General features: G+C 31.7%; 1 protein-coding gene across 1 annotated transcript in view; it reads right to left on the reverse strand.

Annotated features, from left to right (window-relative positions):
- Positions 1 to 8,920: 8,920 nt before the first annotated feature.
- LOC148283307 (protein CFDP2-like) overlaps positions 8,921 to 23,681 on the reverse strand; it is a 125,326-nt gene continuing 110,565 nt past the window's right edge. The window contains exon 2 of the mRNA XM_088223667.1: positions 8,921 to 9,113. Within this exon, the coding sequence (XP_088079793.1) occupies positions 8,921 to 9,113 (193 nt within the window). The remainder of the gene's footprint in view (positions 9,114 to 23,681) is intronic.

A 23,681-nucleotide genomic window follows, 5' to 3' on the forward strand; every position in this document is an offset into this window, starting at 1 on the left:
AAGGTGTTCATTTAATTTGCAGTTGCCTGTGAGAACTGAAGTGATAACCCTCACCTGGTTTCAGCTTAGTTTCATTAGGTCGAAAGCAAACCTTTGCTAGTACCCCTTCAGTGGCTCCTTCGCGCGGTGAGAATCAGATGCTTTTTTACCAGAGCATTGGACTCTCATCACATTTGAACAACCTACAACTCTGGACTTATTGAACTAATATGGTTATGCAAACCAGTGAATATAGCACAGAAATGGATCATGAAGATCATTCTCAAAAACCCCTTGAGGTATCCAACGGAAGATCTATTCGCCGAGTTAAAGATATTGGATGCAAGACAATTGTTTGTGAGGTGCCTACTACTTAAATTTTATGATAAATTAAGTGAGGTCAAAAGAACCCAACAAAATATAAACACCCGTTCAGCAACACAAATTAACTGTATTGTCCCATTTGTATCAACCGCCTTTGGTAAAATGCAATATAATGTAATTGCTCCAAAAATATTTAATGATTTATGGCCAAATATAAAAGACTCAAAATGTAAAACAAATTTTAAAATAAAAATAACTGCACATTGTAGCGAGAGATTTTTTTGAAAAATATATCTAAATCAAAAACCGTTCTACTTTATATAATTGGTACACATATTATTTATATTTTTATGTATTTAATTGCTTTATATTTGTTTTTTATTATATATTATACTTGATTATTTATGTTTAAGTAACATGTATTCTTGGCACATGTATCTTCTTTATATTTGTATAATAACGATTTTTAATTTCTTACATTTGATTAGCTAGGCATTTATAATTAAGTAGTTTTAGTTTTTCTTTTTTATGTTATTGTTTTATTAGAATAAGACTACTTCTGCTCTAAAGATGAAAAATCTCCATCTTAGAACAGGCTGAGCCATGTTAGATGGAGACTATCATAAACAGAGAACACTCCGGTTTAATTTTACTTTAATTCGTTTTAAAAGAAAACCTGTTATTGTGTAAGTATGTATACTATTTTTTGCAATAAATTAAAAAAAATATAATAATAATATCATAAATATTTTCGAAAAAATAAAATAATAATCAAATGCTTCACCCTCTCAGTGAGTTAATCAATTAATTCAACGTGTTGCATTCGAAAGAATGACAAGCGTCAATCGTTCACAGAAAAAATATTGAATTGAATCACATGACACGCAGAATTGCATATAGTACGATAATTTTCCAATATTGCGGAGTATAATGAGTATATAATTCCACGGAACAATCTTTATCTTCCCGATACGGTAATGTAACATGTCAAAGCTTTTCATTGTTTCAATATTTCATCAGTTTCGTCCATTAAGCGCACTCCATTTAGGGGAAACGAGTCATTAAGTCCTTCAGATTGATTGGTTTAGTGAAGCTTATCACATTCTGTGCATTCACAATAATAAATTATTATCTATGCTCGTATTGAACGAGTATTTGTCACCATTCGCTCGAGGTAAAATGTAATAAGATACCATCGACTATATTACTTTAAAAATAAAGATATATCTCTACCTAATTTTCTTTTTTTTTTTAAATTTCCCGGAATTATTCTTGAAATTTCGTTTTATAATGTTATAATGTGGTGAATTTGTTCAAATTTTCTTGATTTGATAGGACAATGCGCCGCTGCGGTTGATGGTGTATAGTTCAGTGATTGCTTTATAAATGATTTTGCATGAATCCTTATCAACGAATTTTCTCGTTGTTTCTAAATAAAATGCATTTTTGCAAGCTAATGTTGCTTTTTTTTTTTTATTGAAATTTTTTTTTTTTTCACATAATCATTCTTCTAAACATTTTTTTTAATTCCCGCCAAACTGCAAAAGCAGTTTTTTTGCAGGGATTTCTCTCTTTAAACATTTTGGTAACACAATATAATAATGTTTACATAAAATATAAAAAAATCTTAAGTATATCAATAAAATAAAAGTTTTAAAAAATTAAATACAAGTAAATCAAGTCTTTTTTGATAACGAATTATATAAAAAATAATAAACAAACACTTTTTTTGACACTGTTTAAATTTTTTGGTTTCCCCATTTAAAAAAAATAAAATTTACACACTAAACTTAGAATTTAAGAAAAAGATTTTTAAAACCAATTTTACTTTGTTTTTATTTATATAACTATTCTTTATTGCGTCCGGGAGTCTCTTTACTATGCGAGGGAGTATATACGCCCTGGTCTTCTCTCCATACGCATTTATAGCTCTTCTTTCTATGAAATTTCCTCTTACTTTTTGGCGCGTTTCATGCTTATGTGATATTGGCGTTTTGTATAAATCCATGAAGTCCTCTGTAACCAGGTGATAGTATATCATATTCTGTACCGTCAAAACTTTACACATCGGGAAAAGATTTTCGTAGTCATTTTGACAAGTTATCATGTTGGCTTTACTTGCTAACATTTTAAGGAATCTAATTTGTAATTTTTTTATCCTATTTGTATACGTTGTAAATGTTAGCCCGCAACAACTCACTCCATATGATATAATTGACTCAACCAGCGCATGGTAAAAACAGTACAGGGTGGCCCGCGGAACACAGAACTTCAAATGATTAAATTTTATAAGTACCGCTTTTAGTTTTTGGCAAACACTTTCTACATGTAATTTTCAATGAAAATTATTTTCGATAGTTAAGCCTAGATGTGTATATTGTTTGACCATTTCTATCGTTTGACAGGCACAAGGTGATTTTTTCAAATGGAGACATTCATAATCGTGACCTTTAACATTAAGTATTTTGTTTTGTTTACTTGTATGCGTAGAATGAATAAACATCACTTTTGTTTTATTTATGTTCAGTATTATCCCATTATCGTGAGCCCATTTCGTGATATTGTTTAAGTCCGATTGAATATTTTTCTCAACATGTGTAATATCTTTGTCAGCGCACAAGATGCAAGTGTCGTCAACAAATATGTATTTGGTACATTTTTCGATAACATTGGGAAGACTATTTACCTGCATTATGTATCAAACTGGTCCATTAAGCTTGATTATATTAAGTTATGTTAATTACATAACTTTTATCTTAAGTAAAAGTGTAAGCATTGGTTGTGTCCGTTTAGTTTTTCCAAATGAAGAGAACAAGATAATAAATTACATTAATGTATTCTCCTTCAATATTTTACGAAAAATTAATCAATAACATTTATTTATTGTGGATAACTTATATAGCGCCATTTTCGTAATAAAATACCTCAAGGGCGCTTTACATGGTGATTCTATTGTTAAGTTAATTTAATTGAAGCTTTTAAATTTGTAATTTAATTAAAATATGTTTTCCTTTATTCCCTCGATTGAACACAAACTAAAGGTGTCGAAAATGCTCACATTCGTCGACTTGACATTCGATTTTGAAGACTTGTAATCAAATAAAAAAATAACCGTAACGTACACAAACTAAAGGTGTCGAAAATGCTCACATTCGTCTACTTGACATTCGATTTTGAAGACTTGTAATCAAATAAAAAAATAACCGTAACGTAAAAGCTAATTGTAGAGTTGAAAAAAATATTTTGACTGGCGTATAATCTTTACCATTTTGTTATAAATCTGTTGCAACATAGACGGAGAACATTTTTGAGAAGGGAATATGGGAGTATAGTCATTTGCAGGGTTAGTGGCATTGGCTGGTTTAGGTGGCCACTTTACACACTGTGTAACATTCAACATTCTGCCAATGTTTAAACATCCACATTTTCTCAAGTCTTCCGCCTGTTGACTTTTGTGAAGTAAAAGAGCTGAAACCTTTATCATATGGTTGAGATTCATTCATCTGGACCATTTCACCTACTAGACAACGCCAACGCTCGGAAACAAATTTTCAATTTTTATCCCTTTTATGCCAGTTAGTTTAATCAATGATGTTTTGAGTATGTCGAAACGTTTGTAGACAAACTGGATGTTCTCCTTAAAGAGTGTTGTAACAGAGAGAAAAAACATATTCTCTTCTCCATAATATTTCAACAATACTCAAAACATTGAAAACAAATTGTCATTATTTATGTTAACACGTAATAATTTTTGCGTTTTTAAATGTCAAAATAAAACCATCTTTTAACAAAACATGTACACCGCAAGACAAATAAATTTACGAGTTCTCAAAAAAAACTAAAATTGACATATAATGAATTATTCTTGATATTTAATTAGTTTTTTTTATATTGTTTGACATATGTGATGACTACTCGTTATTTCAAGGTTAAAATAAAAAATCTTACTCATGAATTGTACTTAGAAATTGCCATTATATATCAGGTATCAGATTACCCGAACCTTAGAGACCCATAACGGTTCATTTATGGTCGAGTGTTTGTGATGGAATAATAAAAGACATGTTATTTTTTAATTCATATTTAAGAAGTAGGTTCTTATCGCTTTATTTTAAATTAAAGTATTTTACATTTAAACATATTTATAACATTTAAAAATATTTAGTACTTAGTGAATTCACCTTTATTTTTTATAACATGTAAAATTCTATTATTTAGAGAAGCGTAAAGCGAATCTAAAATTTCTGATGTTATTTCTTCTTCCCAAACTTGAATTAAGTTTTTTTTTAATTCCTCAATGTTTTTTGATTTTTTTTTCCCGACTTTTTTTTTCATAATCGCCCATAAATTTTCTATCGGGTTCAAATCAGGGCTATTCCCGGGCCACGTCAACGATTTTAAGCCAATTTTCTCCTTGAATTCATTGATCTATAAAAAAACAATAAATTATTTATCATGTGGTCACAAAATGCATTTAAAAATATATATATTTGTACTCACAGTGCGGGCTCTATATGGCACGGCGCAGAATCGTCCTGAAAAATTGGGTCCGCGGTATACTGCGTAATGTCCTCGATTGTTGGAATAATATGTTTTTTTAACACTTTTTTGTACTGAATGGCATTCATCGTACCCTGTACAAAATTTAGAGGTCCTAAACCGTATGCTGTCATGCACCCCCAAATCATCACGTAGGGTGAATGTTTAACGGTTCGAGTGACGCACGACGGATGATATCTTTCCCCACGTTTTCGTCGAACTATCTTTCTGCCGTCTGGACCAAAAAGGTTGAATTTTGATTCATCAGAGAAAACAACATTTTGCCAATCCTCCAAGGTCCAATTCTGGTGCTCTTTCGCCCAATCCAGTCTAGCCTTCTTCATTTTGTCCGTGAGTAATGGTTTCTTTGCGGGACTCCGTGCTTGGAAACCATGCTCCAACAGCCGCCTGGACACTGTTTTTACTGAAAATGTTGATGTGCTGGTAGACTGCACCTCTGCGTGTATTTCAGGTGCCGTTAAAAATCGATCGCGCATAACAATTTTTTTTATTAAGCGATCATCTCGGGCAGATGTCACGCGCCCCCGTCCGCTTCCTTTTTTCCGTTCTATGGATCCAGTTTCTTGGATTTTTTTAAATAAAAACCTCACTGCACCTTCTGAATACCCAACTCGACGAGATATTTCACAATTAGATATGTTTTCTTGCGACAATGTGATTATTTTGGATTTTATCGCAATCGACATTTGCTTTGCACTTTCCATGATTGTTGTGTTATGTTCACTCAAACGCGGGTAAAACAAGACTGTTGAGACATTTTAAAATGTAAATATTGTAGAAAGGTGACACATAGTGCCCTTAATTTATTAAACAAAAGAAAGAGGTATCGATAAAGGATTTCTTAGAAAAAGGGTTCAGTAAAGTCAAGGGGCGCGGTAGCAGGTAAACTCGTAATTTTTTTTGTCTTGCGGTGTATCTTACTTTTCCTCCACAGCTGGAGAAAATCCTAATATGTATAATATATTATTAACATATTACAACAGAGATGAAGAACATTTAAGAGAAGGTAATATAGAAGTATAGGCATCTACAGGGCTTATGACCTGTCAACGGCTAGTTTAAGTGGCCACTTTACACACTGTGTAACATTCACCATTCTGCCTATATTTGAACATCTATATTCCTTCAATTCTTTCATGTTGATTTTTGTGAAGTTAAGAGCTAAAACCTTTATTTATGCGGGTGAGATTCATCTAATTGAATTATTTCACCTACATACTATCCAACGCCTGAAAATATTATTTTTTCAATTTCTATACTTCTTCATGGACCAGGTAATTTATCAACAATATTCTGAGTTTGTCCAAATTTTTGTAGACAAGGACTGGATTCAACTCCCCGGGGAGCTGTTTATATTAACACATTACAACAGAGATGAAGAACATTTAATAGAAGGAGCATTTAATAAAATATAGAAGTATAGGCATCTACAGGGCTTATTACCTGTCAATGGCTGGTTTAAGTGGCCACTTTACACACTGTGTAACATTCACCATTTCGCCTATATTTGAACATCTATATTCCTATATATATACTTCTGTATTACCTTCTCTTAAATGTTCTTCATCTCTGTTGTAATATGTATATATAAACAGCTCCCCAGGGAGTTGAATCCAGTCCTTGTCTACTAAAATTTGGCCAAACTCAAAATATTGTTATATTTATTATATATCAATAATTATAAGGTAAAAATTTGTTATAAACGATTCGAATGATTAAAATTTATCATTTTTGTATTTCATCCTGTCTAGATTTAATTAAACTAACCAAATGAAATAAGTAGGAACATCTTCAATATAAATAAAAGAGTACAGTTGTGATACAATTTTTTTTTAATGTTTTCTTTTAAGAACCGGAATTTTTTTTAAATACGCAAACAATCTTCCATACATATATGCATCATAATTATTGTGTTTTTTATTTTTAATAGAAAGCATCCCGTCCGTTTTGAGATAGAATTTTTCACGATCGAAATTACAAAGTAATAAAATTTGTCATAAGGTTTAGTTCTGGCATAATCTTCAAAGCATTTGGTTTCCAATAGATTCTACCATTCCCATATAATTAATATTGAATCTCTTCCAGAGCCTTCAGTAGGATCCTATTTCACTCTCCTGAAGTACGGACTAAAAACAGCGTTTATGCGAGTATTGAGTTCGTAATATTGCAGGTGTATTAGTGATTCATTTATGTTTAGTAAATCCGAACGAGCTACATATATTGCCTATTCATGTACGAAAAAATTAAACATCCCCGCCTATTCTAATAAAAGCAGAATTGGACCTTAATAAAATGTTGCAGTGACTATATGTCAAAGTTCTCTCTCTGTACTCTTATTTCTATTGTCTTTTCTTTGTACAATTATTTCACACCTAATGTTATACTCAATATCACCATAAGATCATTTATACACAATCCCACACAAGACACACAAACACACTTCTACACTTACTAACATACAAATACACATAAACACACCCTTTTATTATACCACAATTTAATATGTTTACTTTTTATTTAGAAACTTCGCTGGTCTGTCTTTAAACCGTATCCTTTTTATATTGTTATATCATTGTCGACTGTTTGTTTCTGTAAAATAAAAAAATAATATATTTTCTTTTCTTTTTATTATATTCCATTAGGCAACTTTGTATCGAAAATACTAATTGCGCGATAAATAATTTATAACGCATTTTTGTTAATAATGGAAATAAGAAAGTCGTATTTTATCATTTAGTATTATATTTTTATTATTATTTCCATATCCTCACCCAGTAGTGCACAAGGCACTCCAATGAGAAAGTACAGTGGTTTTTTTAATTGCTAAAAGACTATCAAAGTAAAAAAAATAATTTATTTTCATTCATATGATTTTTCAAAGTTTCAACACCTTAAACATGGCTAATGGGATAATTGATTGGCTATTCGAAATAACTGTTTAAGTCGTTCATTTTGTTGAATTTTTCACGCGTTTTCGAGAAACTTCGCCATAAAAGTATATGCTCTTATTTTTACCGCGTGTAAGAAATATTTTTTTATATCTAATTTCCCATAGCACTGAACTGCCTTATTGCATCGTATCCAGATATTTTGTTACATGGAAGATCAGGTGGTTAGTCTTACGCTTGCCATTACAGGAACAGTTTATTTATTAGATAAGTTTATGTCCATAACAAAATATATATTTCAAGGCATACATAACACAAAAAAATTAACTCGAATGTGTAATACATAAAGTAAAATAAAAATAGCCAGCAATTAAAGTAAAAGGATGCTATCTTCTATGAAATTTCTTTCAGAAACATGAAAGATGAAAACAATAAAATATGGTAGAGTAGAACCACTTAAACACCAAAATTCCACATCCACCGTGCTAAGATTCGAACCCAAGACTTTGAGAATGGAAAGCGAACACGTCAACCAATATTTTCATTTCAATTTTTTACGCACAATTTTTTTACACCTAGAAAATGGTCTTAAAATTTACATTTTTAGTAAATAAAAGATGAGATTCGATTTTTGTTTGAAAAATTTGAACAAACTAAAAATATTTTGATAAATTCACCTGGTCCATGAAGAAGTGTAGAAATTGACAAAATAAAAAAAATTCAGGCGTTACCTAGTGTGTAGGTGAAATAATTCAATTAGATGAATCTCACCCGCATAAATAAAGGTTTTAGCTCTTTAACTTCACAAACATCAACAGATGAAAGAATTGAAGGAATATAGATGTTCAAATATGGCCAGAATGGTGAATTTTACATAGTGTGTAAAGTGGCCACTTAAACCAGCCATTGACAGGTCAAAAGCCCTGTAGATGCCTAGACTTATATATATTACCCTCTCTAAAATGTTCTTCATCTCTGTTGTAATATGTTAATGTTCACAACTCCCAAGGAGGTGTTTAATCCAATCCTTGTCTACAAAAATTTGGACAAACTCAAAATATTGTATCTATTTTCTAATTAAAATATTTATATATATTTTCCCTGCCTCTTCCCAGTTCATCTAGAGTTGGCCAATTCTAGTTCGCTGTCTCCAATTCTTCTGTCTTGTGTCATCTCACTAGCCACCTGCTCCCCCCTGGGGTTCCTCTCAATATTGGTCTAGCAGGTAGCTTGTGGACTACCTCGAGCTCTCTCTTGTGCGGGGATATCCGATGCAAGTCTGCCCACATGATCGTTATTCCTTCAATTAACGTGTCCGTACCATCGGAGTCTAGTTGAACCAATTCATCCACTGGGCCACGCCTGAAAACAATTTTCCTATTTTAATACTTCTTCTTTTACCAGTTAATTAATTTAAAAATGTTTTGAGTATACCCAAATTTTTGGATTGTGAGAATTGGTTAAGCCGGATTAATTTCACCTGCATTGACAAAGGTTTCAGCTCGGTGACCTCACAAAAGTCAACATATGGAAGAGTTGAGTAAATGTGCATGTATGGAAACATGGGTAGAATGGTGAATGTTACAAAGTAAGTTTAAGCGACCACTAGCTAATTACAATTACCTGGACTTCCATATTTCCTTCTCAGAAATATTTTCAGCCAAAGTTACTAAATTATGCCTTGATGGGGAACCTTGTCTAACCTTAAAACCGGTCGGTGATAAAATGTAAAATAAGTGGTCAAAAACAAAGCCGTTTTATTTTATTTTAATTATGATGAATATGCAATAAGTTAGTGTTTTAAATATAAATACAAATTATTTATCTGATAATACGTCGTGATCGATAGATGGAACCCGGTCACTAGTCAAAATTATTAATAAAAGTGTAATTAACTTATATATTTATTTTTATTATTTAAATCTTATGCAGTTCCACCAAGAAATGGCAATGGAAAACCTCAATAAATTATTTATGTTGCATAAAAATAATTACGAAACCTTACAAAATAATATTTCATGCGTATTTTTAAATGAAATGTACGACGTTATTCGTATTTGAAAAAGTAAACAGAGCATAGAAATAACTTTAGCTATTTTTCTTTAAGGAAAATTCATTAAAGTTTTAAAATAATCGAAGTTTTTCCTTCGTAAATAATTTACGTCACAACTCTTCGTGGAAAAGTAGAATCGTTCACTCCTCCGCAAACTTTTCAATAAACTTATCGTTTTAAAAGCTTATTCAGGAAGGTAGGTAATTAAAATGTGCTAAATTAATTTGTTTTGCCCGAGGTTATGTACTTAATAATTACTTTTTTTCCGTTACGGTGACAAATTAGTGGATTCAAAATGGGAAAACCTCAAAATTACCTGAAATGGAAATACGTTGTTAATTACGAGTATAACATTCATTTTTAAAATGTTATTATTTTAGTTTGGACGGTAAGTAGACTATTCATAAATTAAAATACCGACGCAAAGTCGCCCTTCGACGTTAATTAATGTATTAATAAATTAAAAAGATAGCACAGAAAAAATGGTAAAGTGAATTTAAAGGGGGTTTCTTTAACAATATTTGGAGTATATTCAAATTTCTTTATTTACTACATCTTCACAAAAATATCGCACATTGAAATTTATTGTAACAGAGAATGAAAACATTTTTGAGAAGGGAGCATAAAAGTCTCAGCATTAAATTCCTCGAACCGATTTTCAACTAAAACATAATTAAATAAATATGAAACAACTGTATTTTCAACTACTAATTTCACCGATTTGTCCAATTCCACAAGGCACGATAAAATTAAAGTGGATTGACGTTTATTTTGTGTGGCACTGACAGTGAAGATTTTGTGTGGCTGAGATGCCTTAAAAAAGTACTGTAAAGAATGTGCGGACCAGTAGCGCATTTGGTACAAAAATTAACAGTACAACATAAATATTTGATTTTTCTAAGTACTTTTACTTTTTTATTGAAATACGACTATTGCAATTATAATTAATATTACATTGAAAAAATATCAGAATCACCAATGAATGACCACTACTACCCCAGTAAAAATAATACTCAGATTTAGTTACATCATAACATTATAAAACACTATAACACATCAGAGTATGGACTTCAAAGAATTGCATAAGAAATAGCATCAAGTAAAACACTTATCACACCGTTCCTTATAAAAACGCTATCAATCCCAGAACAATAACGGGAAGACCCACTGTTACCTTTTGACAACTCACAGTTCAAAACTGAAAGATTTGTTTCTTACCAAAAGATGTGTCCGCCTACTGCTTTTGTCATAGTTTCTAATGTTAATTTTTTTGACTGGACACATGTAGCAATTCTTATTATATTGTGTTTTATTAACCAATGGTCATTTACTGGGGGGTAGTCATTTACTGGTGCTTTGACCCTATATTCCAAGTTTAAGACACGGAACTGACTCTTGTTTACAAAACGCGTGAATGGTATATTTTATCCTTGAAGAATTGTCAAATAAATAACTGATTTTGTAACTAAACTAAGTAAAAATTGCTGCTATTGAAAATACTATTCATTGAACTTAAGTCCTTTGATAGCACTTGCCTTTATACGATTCAGAGATATCTTTCAGCACCGTTTGTTTTATAATTCACGAAGGTTTAAATAAGTGATTAATTCTAAGTACACTATTATCAAATGAGACTTATCATCTCTAATCTTATTACCCTACCCTTTATTGATTCTGGGTAATGAATTTCCAGAAGAGCTTTTACTTAGTGGAAACAAATGTAACACAATTTTCTCGTAACTTAAAGTAATGTTTGCATTATAGAATTGTCAATTATTACTTCTGAAGACGAAAGCCATTTCAGACAGAGAAAAACAAATATTCTTAAGTTATACAACATATTACGGTCAAAGAACTAAGTCTGAAAGAAGTATTTTAATAAGGCCTCTGGTTACGACAGTATGTTCTCTCTGGAATTAAATATAGTATAGGCAAAGAGAAGAAAATGCACACTTCACATATTTCTTAGATTCGACCTTTTCAAAATCTTTCATTCACTCTTTGTTGCGCCTCAACTACTGAACTCTATAAAATTGAATATTCCAATAATTATACACATTCATTCTGATGTACAAAAACTGAAATCCAGATTAGATAATGTGTATATCGGGTAGATAAGAGGACACTGCGGAATCCAGGGCCCTGAAGAGCGGATGAAAAGGCTCGAGAAGCTACTCTCAAGAAAACAGCTCCTGATTTTGCGAAATTTCCTTTGAGTTTTGCCAAAAATAAAATAAAATCTAGAACTCTTGAGCTCTGGAATGATCAGTATTTAAGTGAAATTACTGGACAGGTAACTAAAATATTTTTTCCAACGATTTTTCATACCTTTTATTTCAGGATAACGCAGCAAGTTGGCCAGGAACTGACTCACATTCTCACCCGCCATGTGTGGTTTTATGAGCTATCTTCACCGTTTTAAGCTCTCAGAAATTAATAGCTATCCATGTGATGATGAGACACCCCAAGATGTCCCTCATCTGTTGATCATTATCCCATTTTAAGCATAGAGCAAATACAGCCAGAGACGCGATGTAAAAGTCTTGATGTGTGGCTGTGATGTCACACTAGTAGACATACGATACAAGACTTGATATATCTCTCTTATTTTTTTAAATTATGAAGTTGTATTTTTTGTCATCTTCAAATTACCGACCGGATTCGGAAAGTAAAGTTTGTATAAATGTGAAGGATTTTAATACAAAAAATATTTATCCTTGCCACTTGCTATGCGAAGAAAGAATGTAACGCCAATACAGCAATAAATCTGTATGAGAAAAAACACGTAGAAAAAACTCATAACAAAGAAGACAGAGACGCTGTTTTGTAGCCGGTGTTCGTGTGCAAGAGATTCAGCCGGTTATAAGAAGTCAGCGGGGGTGCACGCAAGTAGGATAACCGGCGTATTTATAATTTTTAATTTATTTTGCTAAAATAGGGCTAAATTATATGTTCATGTTTACAAATTATGGAAAAAGAATTGTTGAACAATATGTCTTCATGCTTTTTTTTCAAATGTCTAAACTTCAGAATATTCCGTCTTTTGCTTGTGGTAACACGATGTAACTTCACCGCGCGCAAAGGATTTTTTTACCACAGCCTTTTAAGAAATAACCATCACTCTCCCTCTTCCATTCCCACCCATTATATCTTCTGCCCTCTCTCCCTAATGTTATATCAATGATTGTCTGTCTTATTGTACGTACTTTTTTAACTTACTTCTTAAATACAATTTATATTTTTGTATAGCATGTAATGTACATATTGTACATCGTCCTTGTAATTGCCCACTGGGTGTTTGTCGTCATGATCGTAAAAAAATTACACACCAGATTTTCTTCAACTTTAGATTAGAGCGGTTTTAAAAAAAAAATTGAAGCTTTATGTAACAACTCATAACTCGATGAGTACAAAAGTATATTCTTTGATACAGGGTTAGTTAAATAAAAACATTTAAAAAAAAAGGAATAACCCGCTAAGTCTCTATTTAGAGGCTTGTCAGCAGGTAGGATAGAAGGAATATGGAAAGGGGTAATGAAAATACACCATAACATCCAACAAATTGAGAAAAAAATCTTTCTTGGATTTTTTTCTTGCAACTGGCGGGAATCGAACGCGCGACACCAGTTTTACAGTTGGCCGTCCAACCAACTGCGCCACGGCGCCTGTCGATTTTAAACCTGCAATATAAAGTCTTTACAAAATCTTTTTAAGAACAAATATTAAAAAAAAACTCAATGTCACGTTTTTCGCACATTCGTTGTTGTTCTACGATCAAGACAATGAATAATAGACTTGAATAAGTTCACACTGTTTCTATAAAAAATCAACACGACGGAAAAAAAAATCCCGGTCTGTTTCAATAAATTTCGATTTTATTACTCCTTAGAGAGTGGGATCCAGCCTGTCTACAAACACTTGGAGATATTCAACACATATTGTTGATAAATAATTCGTTTTAACATAGATCTTCTTTTTTTTTAAATCATGTTATATTTGATTGAATTCGATTTTAAGTTATAAAAAACAATGTAATGAAAGCCTTTCAACTAAACTCCGATCGATTTTATTCCAATGAGTATACTCACCTTTTTTATCTTACTGTTTGTGTTAGAACGCACATTTAAACATATTATTCGAAAACTTTCTGTTACACACGTGTGTACTAAGGTTATTACATACATAAATGCCACACCCGAGATATAATGGAACAAGTCCAAAATTGACGTTTTTTAGTTGGATATGCAGAAACGTTTCTAAATATATTTTCTATCCACGCAATTAATGGCGTGATGTATAAAAATATAAAATGCAAAAATGTGTATGTTATACTACAATTTTTGGCTCAGATTCAAGAAGCAGTAGTGGCACAATGATTTTTTGGCCATTGTTATTTCAGAAAACATTTAAAACTAGATGCTAGACGTAAGGAAACATTCAGTTATGCCTTTGTTTTTGCAAATAATAATCAAAGTTTATTAAAAAAAATTACAATAACTTTATCTACTACATAAACACTTAGGTAATAGATTTCTCTGGATCATGTCTAGTTTGCCCAACTAGGTACAACCTGTTTTAAGACAGACATTTTTATGCAAAAATAAACAATAATATTACTACCTTCTTGTTAATATACTATACAATTATACAATATTGATTTATTAGGAATTTATTTTGAGTAAATTTTCCGATTTTTTTCGACCTAAATCCAGTAACCAATTTTTTACAAATTTGTTAAATTGTATCCGGGTCATGGTTTTGCAATCTTCGGGTAACATGTTGAATATTTTGGGGCCCAGAAACCTGAAATTTCTTTGCCCGAATTCAGAGTTTGTGATAGACCCCATGACCCATCCTCAAAATGAATGTTAGTTTACTGAGAGCGCGGTGTTTAACCTGGAAAAATCATTTTTTCAAGTTGTGCCACTGTACTCCCGGTTTGCGACATATAAACTCTTGATTCAGTAGCCACTCTCTTAATTTACGATTTAACGATGAAATGTAAGTTTAATTTACTTTCGTAACATATTTAAAATTTTACATACTAAATAGACCTAGTACCATGATTATTATTACATATATTTGAGACTACTAAACCATTATTATTCGTCTTCACGTAAACGGAAACGTATAGCGCGCCCGTTAGCGAATATAAACGTAAAAATAACAGATTAATAAAATAGGTTTACATATGTGTCACTACTAACGTATTCTCAGGTACTCGAGTGATACATTGAATAGGTCATCATCTCTGTACTCAAGCTGGGGAAGGTTTAATAAGAGTACACATTGAGTTCAGGGGAACATAGATAAGCGTCCAACAGATATCAGAAAAACGACTATTTTTTTATTGTAATTGATATCTTAACACAGACAGAGAATTTATTCTAGAAAAAAAAAGACGTCTTTCTCCATCAAATTTCCCTGATTCTTACACAGTTCGTTATTCGTGTATGCTGATATCAATAATTAATAGAAAATGGTGTGATATCATATGTTTACATATAAGTTACTAATTACAAATATTTGGTACACTTGCACTTATTTGGTCGACCAATTAGCGTTTTCACCCTCAAATGGGCATCTTCATACTGGTAAGTATTATACAGTGTAAATATATTTAACAGCCTGAAGATGCCCATTAGAGGGTGAAAGCGCTAATTGGTCTAACAAATAAGTGGGAGCGTACAAAGTATTTTTAATTGGTAACTTATATGAGTTATTACATCATTACAATGGAATTCCATCAAGAATTGTCAATAAGTAATTTAAATCAAATAATCAGAAAATGGTTTACTGATAATTATTTATTAATTTATTAACGGGCGAAGTCAATTTGTAAAAATTATAAAATGTAAAATACGTATTAAGTTTATAAATCTTACATACATATTATGATGAACACATAGGCATATTATGTATGTTATATACGTTAACATGAATTAATTGAATTTAACATATTTATTAACAGATTGAATTTTGGTTCATTAGTTATCATTGTAATGTCAGAAGTACCCATTTCCTAGCCACGCCTAAATGAGTATGTTAAACCTTTAATGATTGTAAGTATGATTGTCTGTAAATAATGTTTCATATTTTAGACTAATAATATTTATTCTCTCTTTAAAAAATTTAAAAAAACATAAATTATATTTACCTAAATAATAACATATAAAACAAGGTATTATCCATTAGCCAAAAATGTTTCAATTATTATCCCTTTATACTTAAAAGGTAACATATTTCAGATATCGATATGGTGGGTATTTTCTTTGCCAAAGTTTCGCATTTGATGTATGTGAGTATCAAATCCAGATACTGTCCGGCTGTGATAAAAATAAAATATTTGATGGTTTTTCATGCTTCTAGTTAGAGCAAATAATAGTTTAGTTCAGTGTAAAAACTGCATTAAATTTTAATTAGTACGAATCTATTATTATTTTCTGTTTTTCTTTATATATCCTAGGCTTTTTTTTTTCTCATGTACTCGTATATTCAAAATAATATAAACTCTAATAAATCAATAACTATAACAGTGTAAGTCACTCTCCAAGCACAAGAGTTAGTCTCTTTTTTTGGAGAGTTACAGTTATAACATTTACTAGATGTATAAAAGTAGATTTGTATAGAATATACCATTTATGAAATTTATTAATGCTAAAAAAATGGTAGAAGATAGATTTACAGTGAAAGAACTACCTTCACATACGGGAAAACCGTTTTAAAGACCGAAGGTTTTCATATCAATTGCGCTCATACTAAAATCCTTTTTTTAAATAGTTATTTTTGACAAATTGAATTTAATAAACCGTGAATTAATTAAATTTAACTCTACCATTTTCATTGCATCTTTTACGAATGTGAGTTTACCAAGTTGTGTAAAAAGTCTATATCGAATATTGTTTTTCTATCTCATGGTCATATTGCAAATACACGAATGGTAGCAAAAATGGTGGTAGTTTTGTATTGAATTTAGTTAGGAAAATTCATATCTATTCGAGTTTTTTTAATATATTATCATCATCTATTGAAATAAGAGAATTTTCGAGACTACAAGACTATTTGAATAAATACTGAAAGTCCGTATACTCGATACTAGCATTTTGAGTCTCGATATTAAAAATGTCTCGAGTCTCGAAATTTAGATTCTCAAGTCGCAAATGGCAGCTCTTATCTAGTCAGTACCTTATCTCAAAATTTTGCAAAAGAAATGTCTCGCCGCTGCACAACTATCTTTAAAAAAATCACGAAATTTTTGCTTGTTTTTAATTTTAGACAATTTTCTATCAAACTGCATATTTATAATATATTTATTTTGCTTCATGGGACTAAAAGTCCTGTGTTTAGTTGGGACGAGCAATTACTTGACATTGACACGTGAGTATATCATCACAAATATTATATACGATCAGAAACACAAATATAATATTAATAATAAAAAAATCAAATATGCATATGGCACATCGATATGGTAAACAGTAAACTCAAGCATTCGGAAAATCGTTAAGGAGTTTCCCACTCAAATCCCTCCTACTAAGGAATATCCAGTCCTTAACTCCTCTCTTGAAAACAGTTTTTGTTCTTGAGAGCTTAATACGCTCTTCCAAAATATTGAACACTATCAGTGCGATAAAGGAGAGACGTCTCTGAGCAAAAGTCATACGGGTTTTGGGTATGACATAATTCGTGCTCTGGGAAAACCTCGTACGAACACTTTGCATATCACTCAAAAAAAAAAAAAATTCTTTAGTTCATAAAATTTTCTATAATCTGAATCTTTAAATTTGTTATCTTCAGTGATTTTGAAGATACAAGGTGTAATAAAAAAAACTCTTTTTGCAGTTTTTTTTTATCCATTAAAATTTATTGAAAAAAGTTAACAAAATTGGCGGCCTCCGTGGTGAAGTGGTCAAGACGCTTGACTCACACACAGAAGGTTATGGGTTCGATTCCTGGTGAGAACACAAAAATTAAACTGGGATTTTTCTCAAGCCTGAGTGTTCTGAGATGTAATTCACCACTGTAATTGGGCCTCCTAGCCTGTTGTGGTGCAAAAAAAATATGTATCGCGCCAAACTAATAATAAATAAAAGTTTAAAGGCGCGTTTCTAATACAAATAAATTTAAAGAATAATATTAACACAAAAATCAAAGAGACACAAAACTAAAACCGTGCCTACTAAGAATTAAAAAAATATGTACCTTTTTAAAAAAAAAAGGAAAAATAATAGTTATACACAATTTTACACTTAAGGTCTTCCTTTTTTATGAGGAAGTCCTTTAATCGTCTGCTTCTTTGCTCTGAACTGGTAGAATCCTTTACCTTGACGGAAAGCTTGTTGAACATCATCGGTACGATAAATTCTGCTGTTTTGCATCCATGGAAGTTTTGTGCTCTATACTCTCACGTTTCATGACTGAAAACGACCTTGTTCCATATTGGTGACTGAGCATAGTTTTTTCCTCATCAAATTACTTAATTATAAACTTAAAGTAGTAATATTGGTTCAGTTATTACCCAGTAGCTTCAAAAGGGCGAAATTAACGATACTAAGTTGTAGAATAACTTTTAAAGAAAAAATAAATTCGCCTGAATAACCATCACAACGTTTCGCTATGTCAAATAAATTACAAGATATAATTTTTCAAAAAATAAAATAATTTTCAATTAGATAATGGGTGTACTGTTAACATAGATATATTTTTATTAAAATGGAATGTCGGATATTGTCTTGTTTTCTTTCTCGCAAGTGTAAATCTCTCACAAGCTCCTTCAGAGATTTAGGAGTTGTTTTGGACTATAAACTGATAAACAACGAGCGTATAGATAATACAGTAAATAAATCACTGAAATTACTTGGCTTTATTAACAGAATATCCTTAGATTTTACTCATGTGCGGTACAATCAAAACTCTTTAATGCGCAACTGTTCGCCCTCTTCTAGAATATGCCTCCGTGGTCTGGTCTCCATTCCATGTCAATCGCATAAATCACATTGTATCAGTCCAACATTGCTTGCTTTAAAAAGTAGCGTGGATGCTTGAACTAGAGGGAGGTAATTCTTCTTATGACGATATAGAGTCAATATTAAATATTTCTAGTCTACAAAAACGTAGAACTAATATTGATTCCATATATATGTTCGGCATACTAAATGGTATAATCGATGTTCCATCATTACAGGGACAAGTAAAATTCAATATTCCGACTCATAGGGTTGAGAAACAATGAAGTACTGTTCGTCGATCAGCATAGAACAAACTGTGGCCCTAATTCTCCAATGACCCGTCATTGTCGTATTGTTGACTCGAGACAAGATCTGAACTTTTTTGGTTTAAGTTTACAACGATTTAAACGAGCACTAAATAAATAGTCCAGATCTTGTCTTGATGTCCCTTATTTTTGTCAATGCTTCTTTTCTTTTTTTAATTGTTTTTAACTATTCTTTTATTGTTATATTCAAAAACTAAGAAGTGTATTTATTTATTTATTTATTCACATTTTACTCTTACAAACTATAAAAAATAATAAAAATAATGTGACCTCACTGGGGTTACCCGTGCCGGGGACACTTAACAATATACTTGTTGATTGTTTTTACATTTGAGAATAAACAAAGAAGACTTAATAAACAGAGATTATTAACAAAATATTCAGACTGTTTTAAAAACTAGGTATATATCAGGGGCGTGCGGTGGAGTTTTTGATTAGGGAAGCAATTAATATATAAGTAATTGGTACATAATAATATACACTGCCCTTACGAAATAAAAGACAAACTAAATATTATAATAATAATAATTATTATTATGGATAACTTATATAGCGCCATTTTCGTAATATAATACCTCAAGGGCGCTTTACAAAGTGATTATATAAAGATGTAAATTTAATTTTAACTTTTTAATTTAAGAAAAATAATGTACTTTTTCATATTACTTTTCCACCACATGCTAAGAATTTATTCAAATGATTTAGAGAACAAGTGGGTTTTAGGTTTCTTCCGAAATATCACTTCACTCTCACAGTTTCGGATTTCTGCTGGGAGAGCATTCCATGCCGTAGGACCTGCGACCGCAAATGCACGTTCGCCGAATTTAGTGCGCTGTTTGCGTAGAGGTATATATTATATACAAACGATTTGAAATAATAACAATAATTAAATACATAGACAATGTCCGTTAATAAATAAACAAATGTAGAAACAAATATTTGATATTATTCTACGATGCTTTTGAATGAAATAATTAACCAGATATGCAGTCAATTAATTATATGTAGGTACATAAATTTTATGAATTATTATCATATCATTATTGAATATGAGCTTTCTTTATAAAATTGTTAAAAATCTAATTATTGATGGAGACATTCCGGGCTCATAGACTAATTACATGAAAGTCAGCGCTGTTCGAGGAATACAGGTTATCTGCGATGACAGTTTTAGTGACATCTACATATTAAGTTGAAAACGTTAGATTCATTTAGTCCATTAAAGACATCTCAAATAATATATTCTACGCCTTATTTTTTGTAACTTATAGATACTGTTTTAAAATTGTTGTTTTACATTAATAGAAATATACGTAGAAACCATTATACACTAATCGTAAATGCGGCACCAAGCACCCGACTTGTGTTCCATTCAACATAGGTTCCGGAGCTTATCTTGTATTTGGTGCGAAATGGTATTTGGTGCGAAATGGTATTTGGTGCGAAATGGTATTTGGTGCGAAATGGTATTTGGTGCGAAATGGTATTTGACGCTCGGCGATAGCTGCTGTGAAGTAGTGCGAAAAGGCGGCTTTAAATTCAAAGTAAGCAGCATATACAGTTAGCCCTTTTTACTTTAATTCGCGTTTTACACGGAAATGTTGATCGGCATGACCCAACAATGCTCGCTGCCCCCTCTCCGCTCTTCTCGGTGTTCAATATTTTTAAGAACATGATTTTAAATTCACGTTTTATAAATTGTCATATCTATTGAATTATACCTCAGTGATAGAAACGGAAGGAGGGGAGAGAAAAGTTTGAATTTCCATATTTGTTTTTATGTCAATAATCAGCACTATTAGGGTGGTTCGATTTTTTTTCCGGATTTCGAAATGGAAGGGGTCTAAAAAGTTGCCTTTTGGATCACTCGGAATGCAAAAAATATTTGGTACTACTTTTGGCCCTCAATCGAGCTTGGATTTTTTGAAAAAGTAAATTTTTTGCGCTAAACCGGCTGTTATTTCGTATTTAAGTAAGAAAATCAGTCCAATTCAATTTTATAATGTGATTTAAACCTTATTAAATAAGCATCTAGAGCGTGAGTTGCATTTTGTTTTGTAATAAATGGGTAGCATTGTTTTAATGGGCCATTGTTTTCGTCAATATTAGCTAGGCGCTAAACGGAATCAGTTCCGCGGAGTGTAAACTTTTTGCATTTTGGTAGTTTTAAAACGTGTTCGAATTTGTAATGTGATTAAATTATATCTTTACCAACAAAAAATTTAACAAAAATTGATAATTAACAAAATAGTATGGAATATATATTTTTTAAATTTACGTTTAATGTGATCCAAAATGCAACTTTATAGACCCATTTCACTTTGATGTCAAAAAAATAAAATAATTCATACATCATCGACCCACCTTAATGTACATACTCCTTCAAATGACTATTTTATGTCCTTTGTTTTCTTGTTATTTCTCCCCTCTGAAACCATCATAATAATAAATTAGAAATCTGTAAAAACAAAACTTTCAAGATGAGGAACGTACGTTCCACTGCCCTTACCTGCAATTTATTATCTGTACATGAGATTAGAATATGCCTTTCTGATTTTTTCACCATTTTGTGTCTGAATACCGTCATAAATATATTATTGCGGACGATATGAAATTTTGCTACCAAGTTGGGACATGATTTATTTATGCCTAAGAAAACTTTTGTACCTTCGAAAATGTAAATGATTTTATCATGAATTAGTCGAATTGAAATATTGTAAAGATAAATTATTTCATTCAAGTCCATAAATAATTACTTTGTACTTAAGTACTGTGTAATGATCTTAAAAGCTATCACTTTTACTTAACGCAGAGAAGAGTCAACTCTTTAAAGCGGACTTTTAAAAAAAACTTATAAATAATATTAATCGGGTAAGCTATAATAAACTTAATTGATTAAAAAAATCAATACAAAAAATGAATAAAATATAGAAGTGCGGTTTCTGTAAAACATATCTTTTTCTCCGTGTCCTAGAAGATTACGAATATAATTTTGTGTGTGGAATCGAATCAGAATTCAGCATTCGACTCGATGGCTACTCTCGGGTAAAAATTGATTTAATATTTTGAAATTGGTGGTCCTACACTGAAATATTTCATGTGCTTAGACAGGCATCTGAAGCGTAAGGCTGATCACCTGACTTTCGTGTAACGGACACTCGATATACGCTGCATTTGGTGTACCAGTACAGTGCCCTATGCACCATCAAGAGTAGGACCGTCAGTGTTTGCGTCGAATTATTATAAATATAATTCTGTCTACGTACAGTAGTTTTTGAGTATTAGTCTTTTCAAAATCAACAGATTTGGTTTTGCTCATTATTTTACACTTAGTATCAGAACCGACCTAAACCCTACCATTCCGTTGACATGTATAAAGTACACGTTGTATGTAATAATTTATACATTTTTATAAATATAATAAACACTAGGTTTTCGGTATTCCTCCGTTATATATGTACGTATCGGTTAATTTATTATTTAATTATTAATTTGTATAAGTAACAGAAAAAGCATTAAATTTCAGAAATCGGAGATAAATAATCAACACAACCTGGGTGTCGCACGTCGCATCGTATGAAGTAAAAGAGTGCCGAATACTTTATTGTCGCACGCAGTCTTTACGTCTCAGTGTCGAAATTTTTACGCGTCTCGCAGGCCAATAAATGTGAGCCAGTACACTACACTGCCAGACACCAGTAGCTCTCCGAACTTCGTCTAGGGTGGTCTTATCGCTCGGGTCGCAAGCGTCAGTACTTAAAAAAAAAAGTCTTTGGCAATTAGGTTTGAAATATTATCACTTTTGATTTTTACTATAAATAATTGAAGCAGTTACCTATGAATCTCTAAATTTCGCGTGTGTAATAATTCTACAGCACCGGAACTCAAAGACGTTTTTGGCACAGAAGGGGATGAATTAAAGACGCCTCTGCGTCAAAAAAATATTAAAAAATTTACGTCAACAGTTGCTTTAAAGCTTTGCGGTATGTTAGTTAATCTCGAAGTTGTCATTGAGTCTGAAACAATCGTTGAGGATTTTGATTCTATTTCACAAACTCACAAAGACATAAATTAAACTAACATGCAAATTCCGAAACCGGTAGACACATAAAAATCGGGACAACAAATCTTTAAATATTAATAAAGTGGAGCTCCGTTTATCCAAACTCCAGCCATCCGGATTCCCAAATATCCGGATCGTGATCAGGAAACCAAAAATGAAGTAGATGTTATAAAAACAAATAAAAAAGGGCCCTGGCGGCCCGCGCCTCAGCAATTAACTTTGCTGGACATGTTTAAGTAAAAGAGACATTTCATGAACACAAAGAGACAATTAGTGGTAATGCATTGAAAACGTTAGGATTAGTTTTGCGCACTACCAGGTTTTTCGAATATACCCGTGTACTGAGAACTCTTTACAACTCCTTGGTGCGAAGTAGATTCGAGAGTGGCTCGATGATTTGGGGGCCACATGAACTTAAGTACTCTCTTATGATAGATAAAATCCAAAAGAAGTTTCTGAGATATCTCTACATGAGAGAGTCTTTGGCTCTACCCGACCGAGTTTCTCCAGGTTATGCTTGGCTACAAAAGTTTAGATACT

The sequence above is a fragment of the Micrasema longulum genome, unplaced genomic scaffold, assembly GCF_059751315.1.
Source record: "Micrasema longulum isolate JH-2025_06_02 unplaced genomic scaffold, ASM5975131v1 h1tg000248l, whole genome shotgun sequence".
In the NCBI taxonomy this organism is placed as follows: Eukaryota; Metazoa; Arthropoda; class Insecta; order Trichoptera; family Brachycentridae; genus Micrasema; species Micrasema longulum.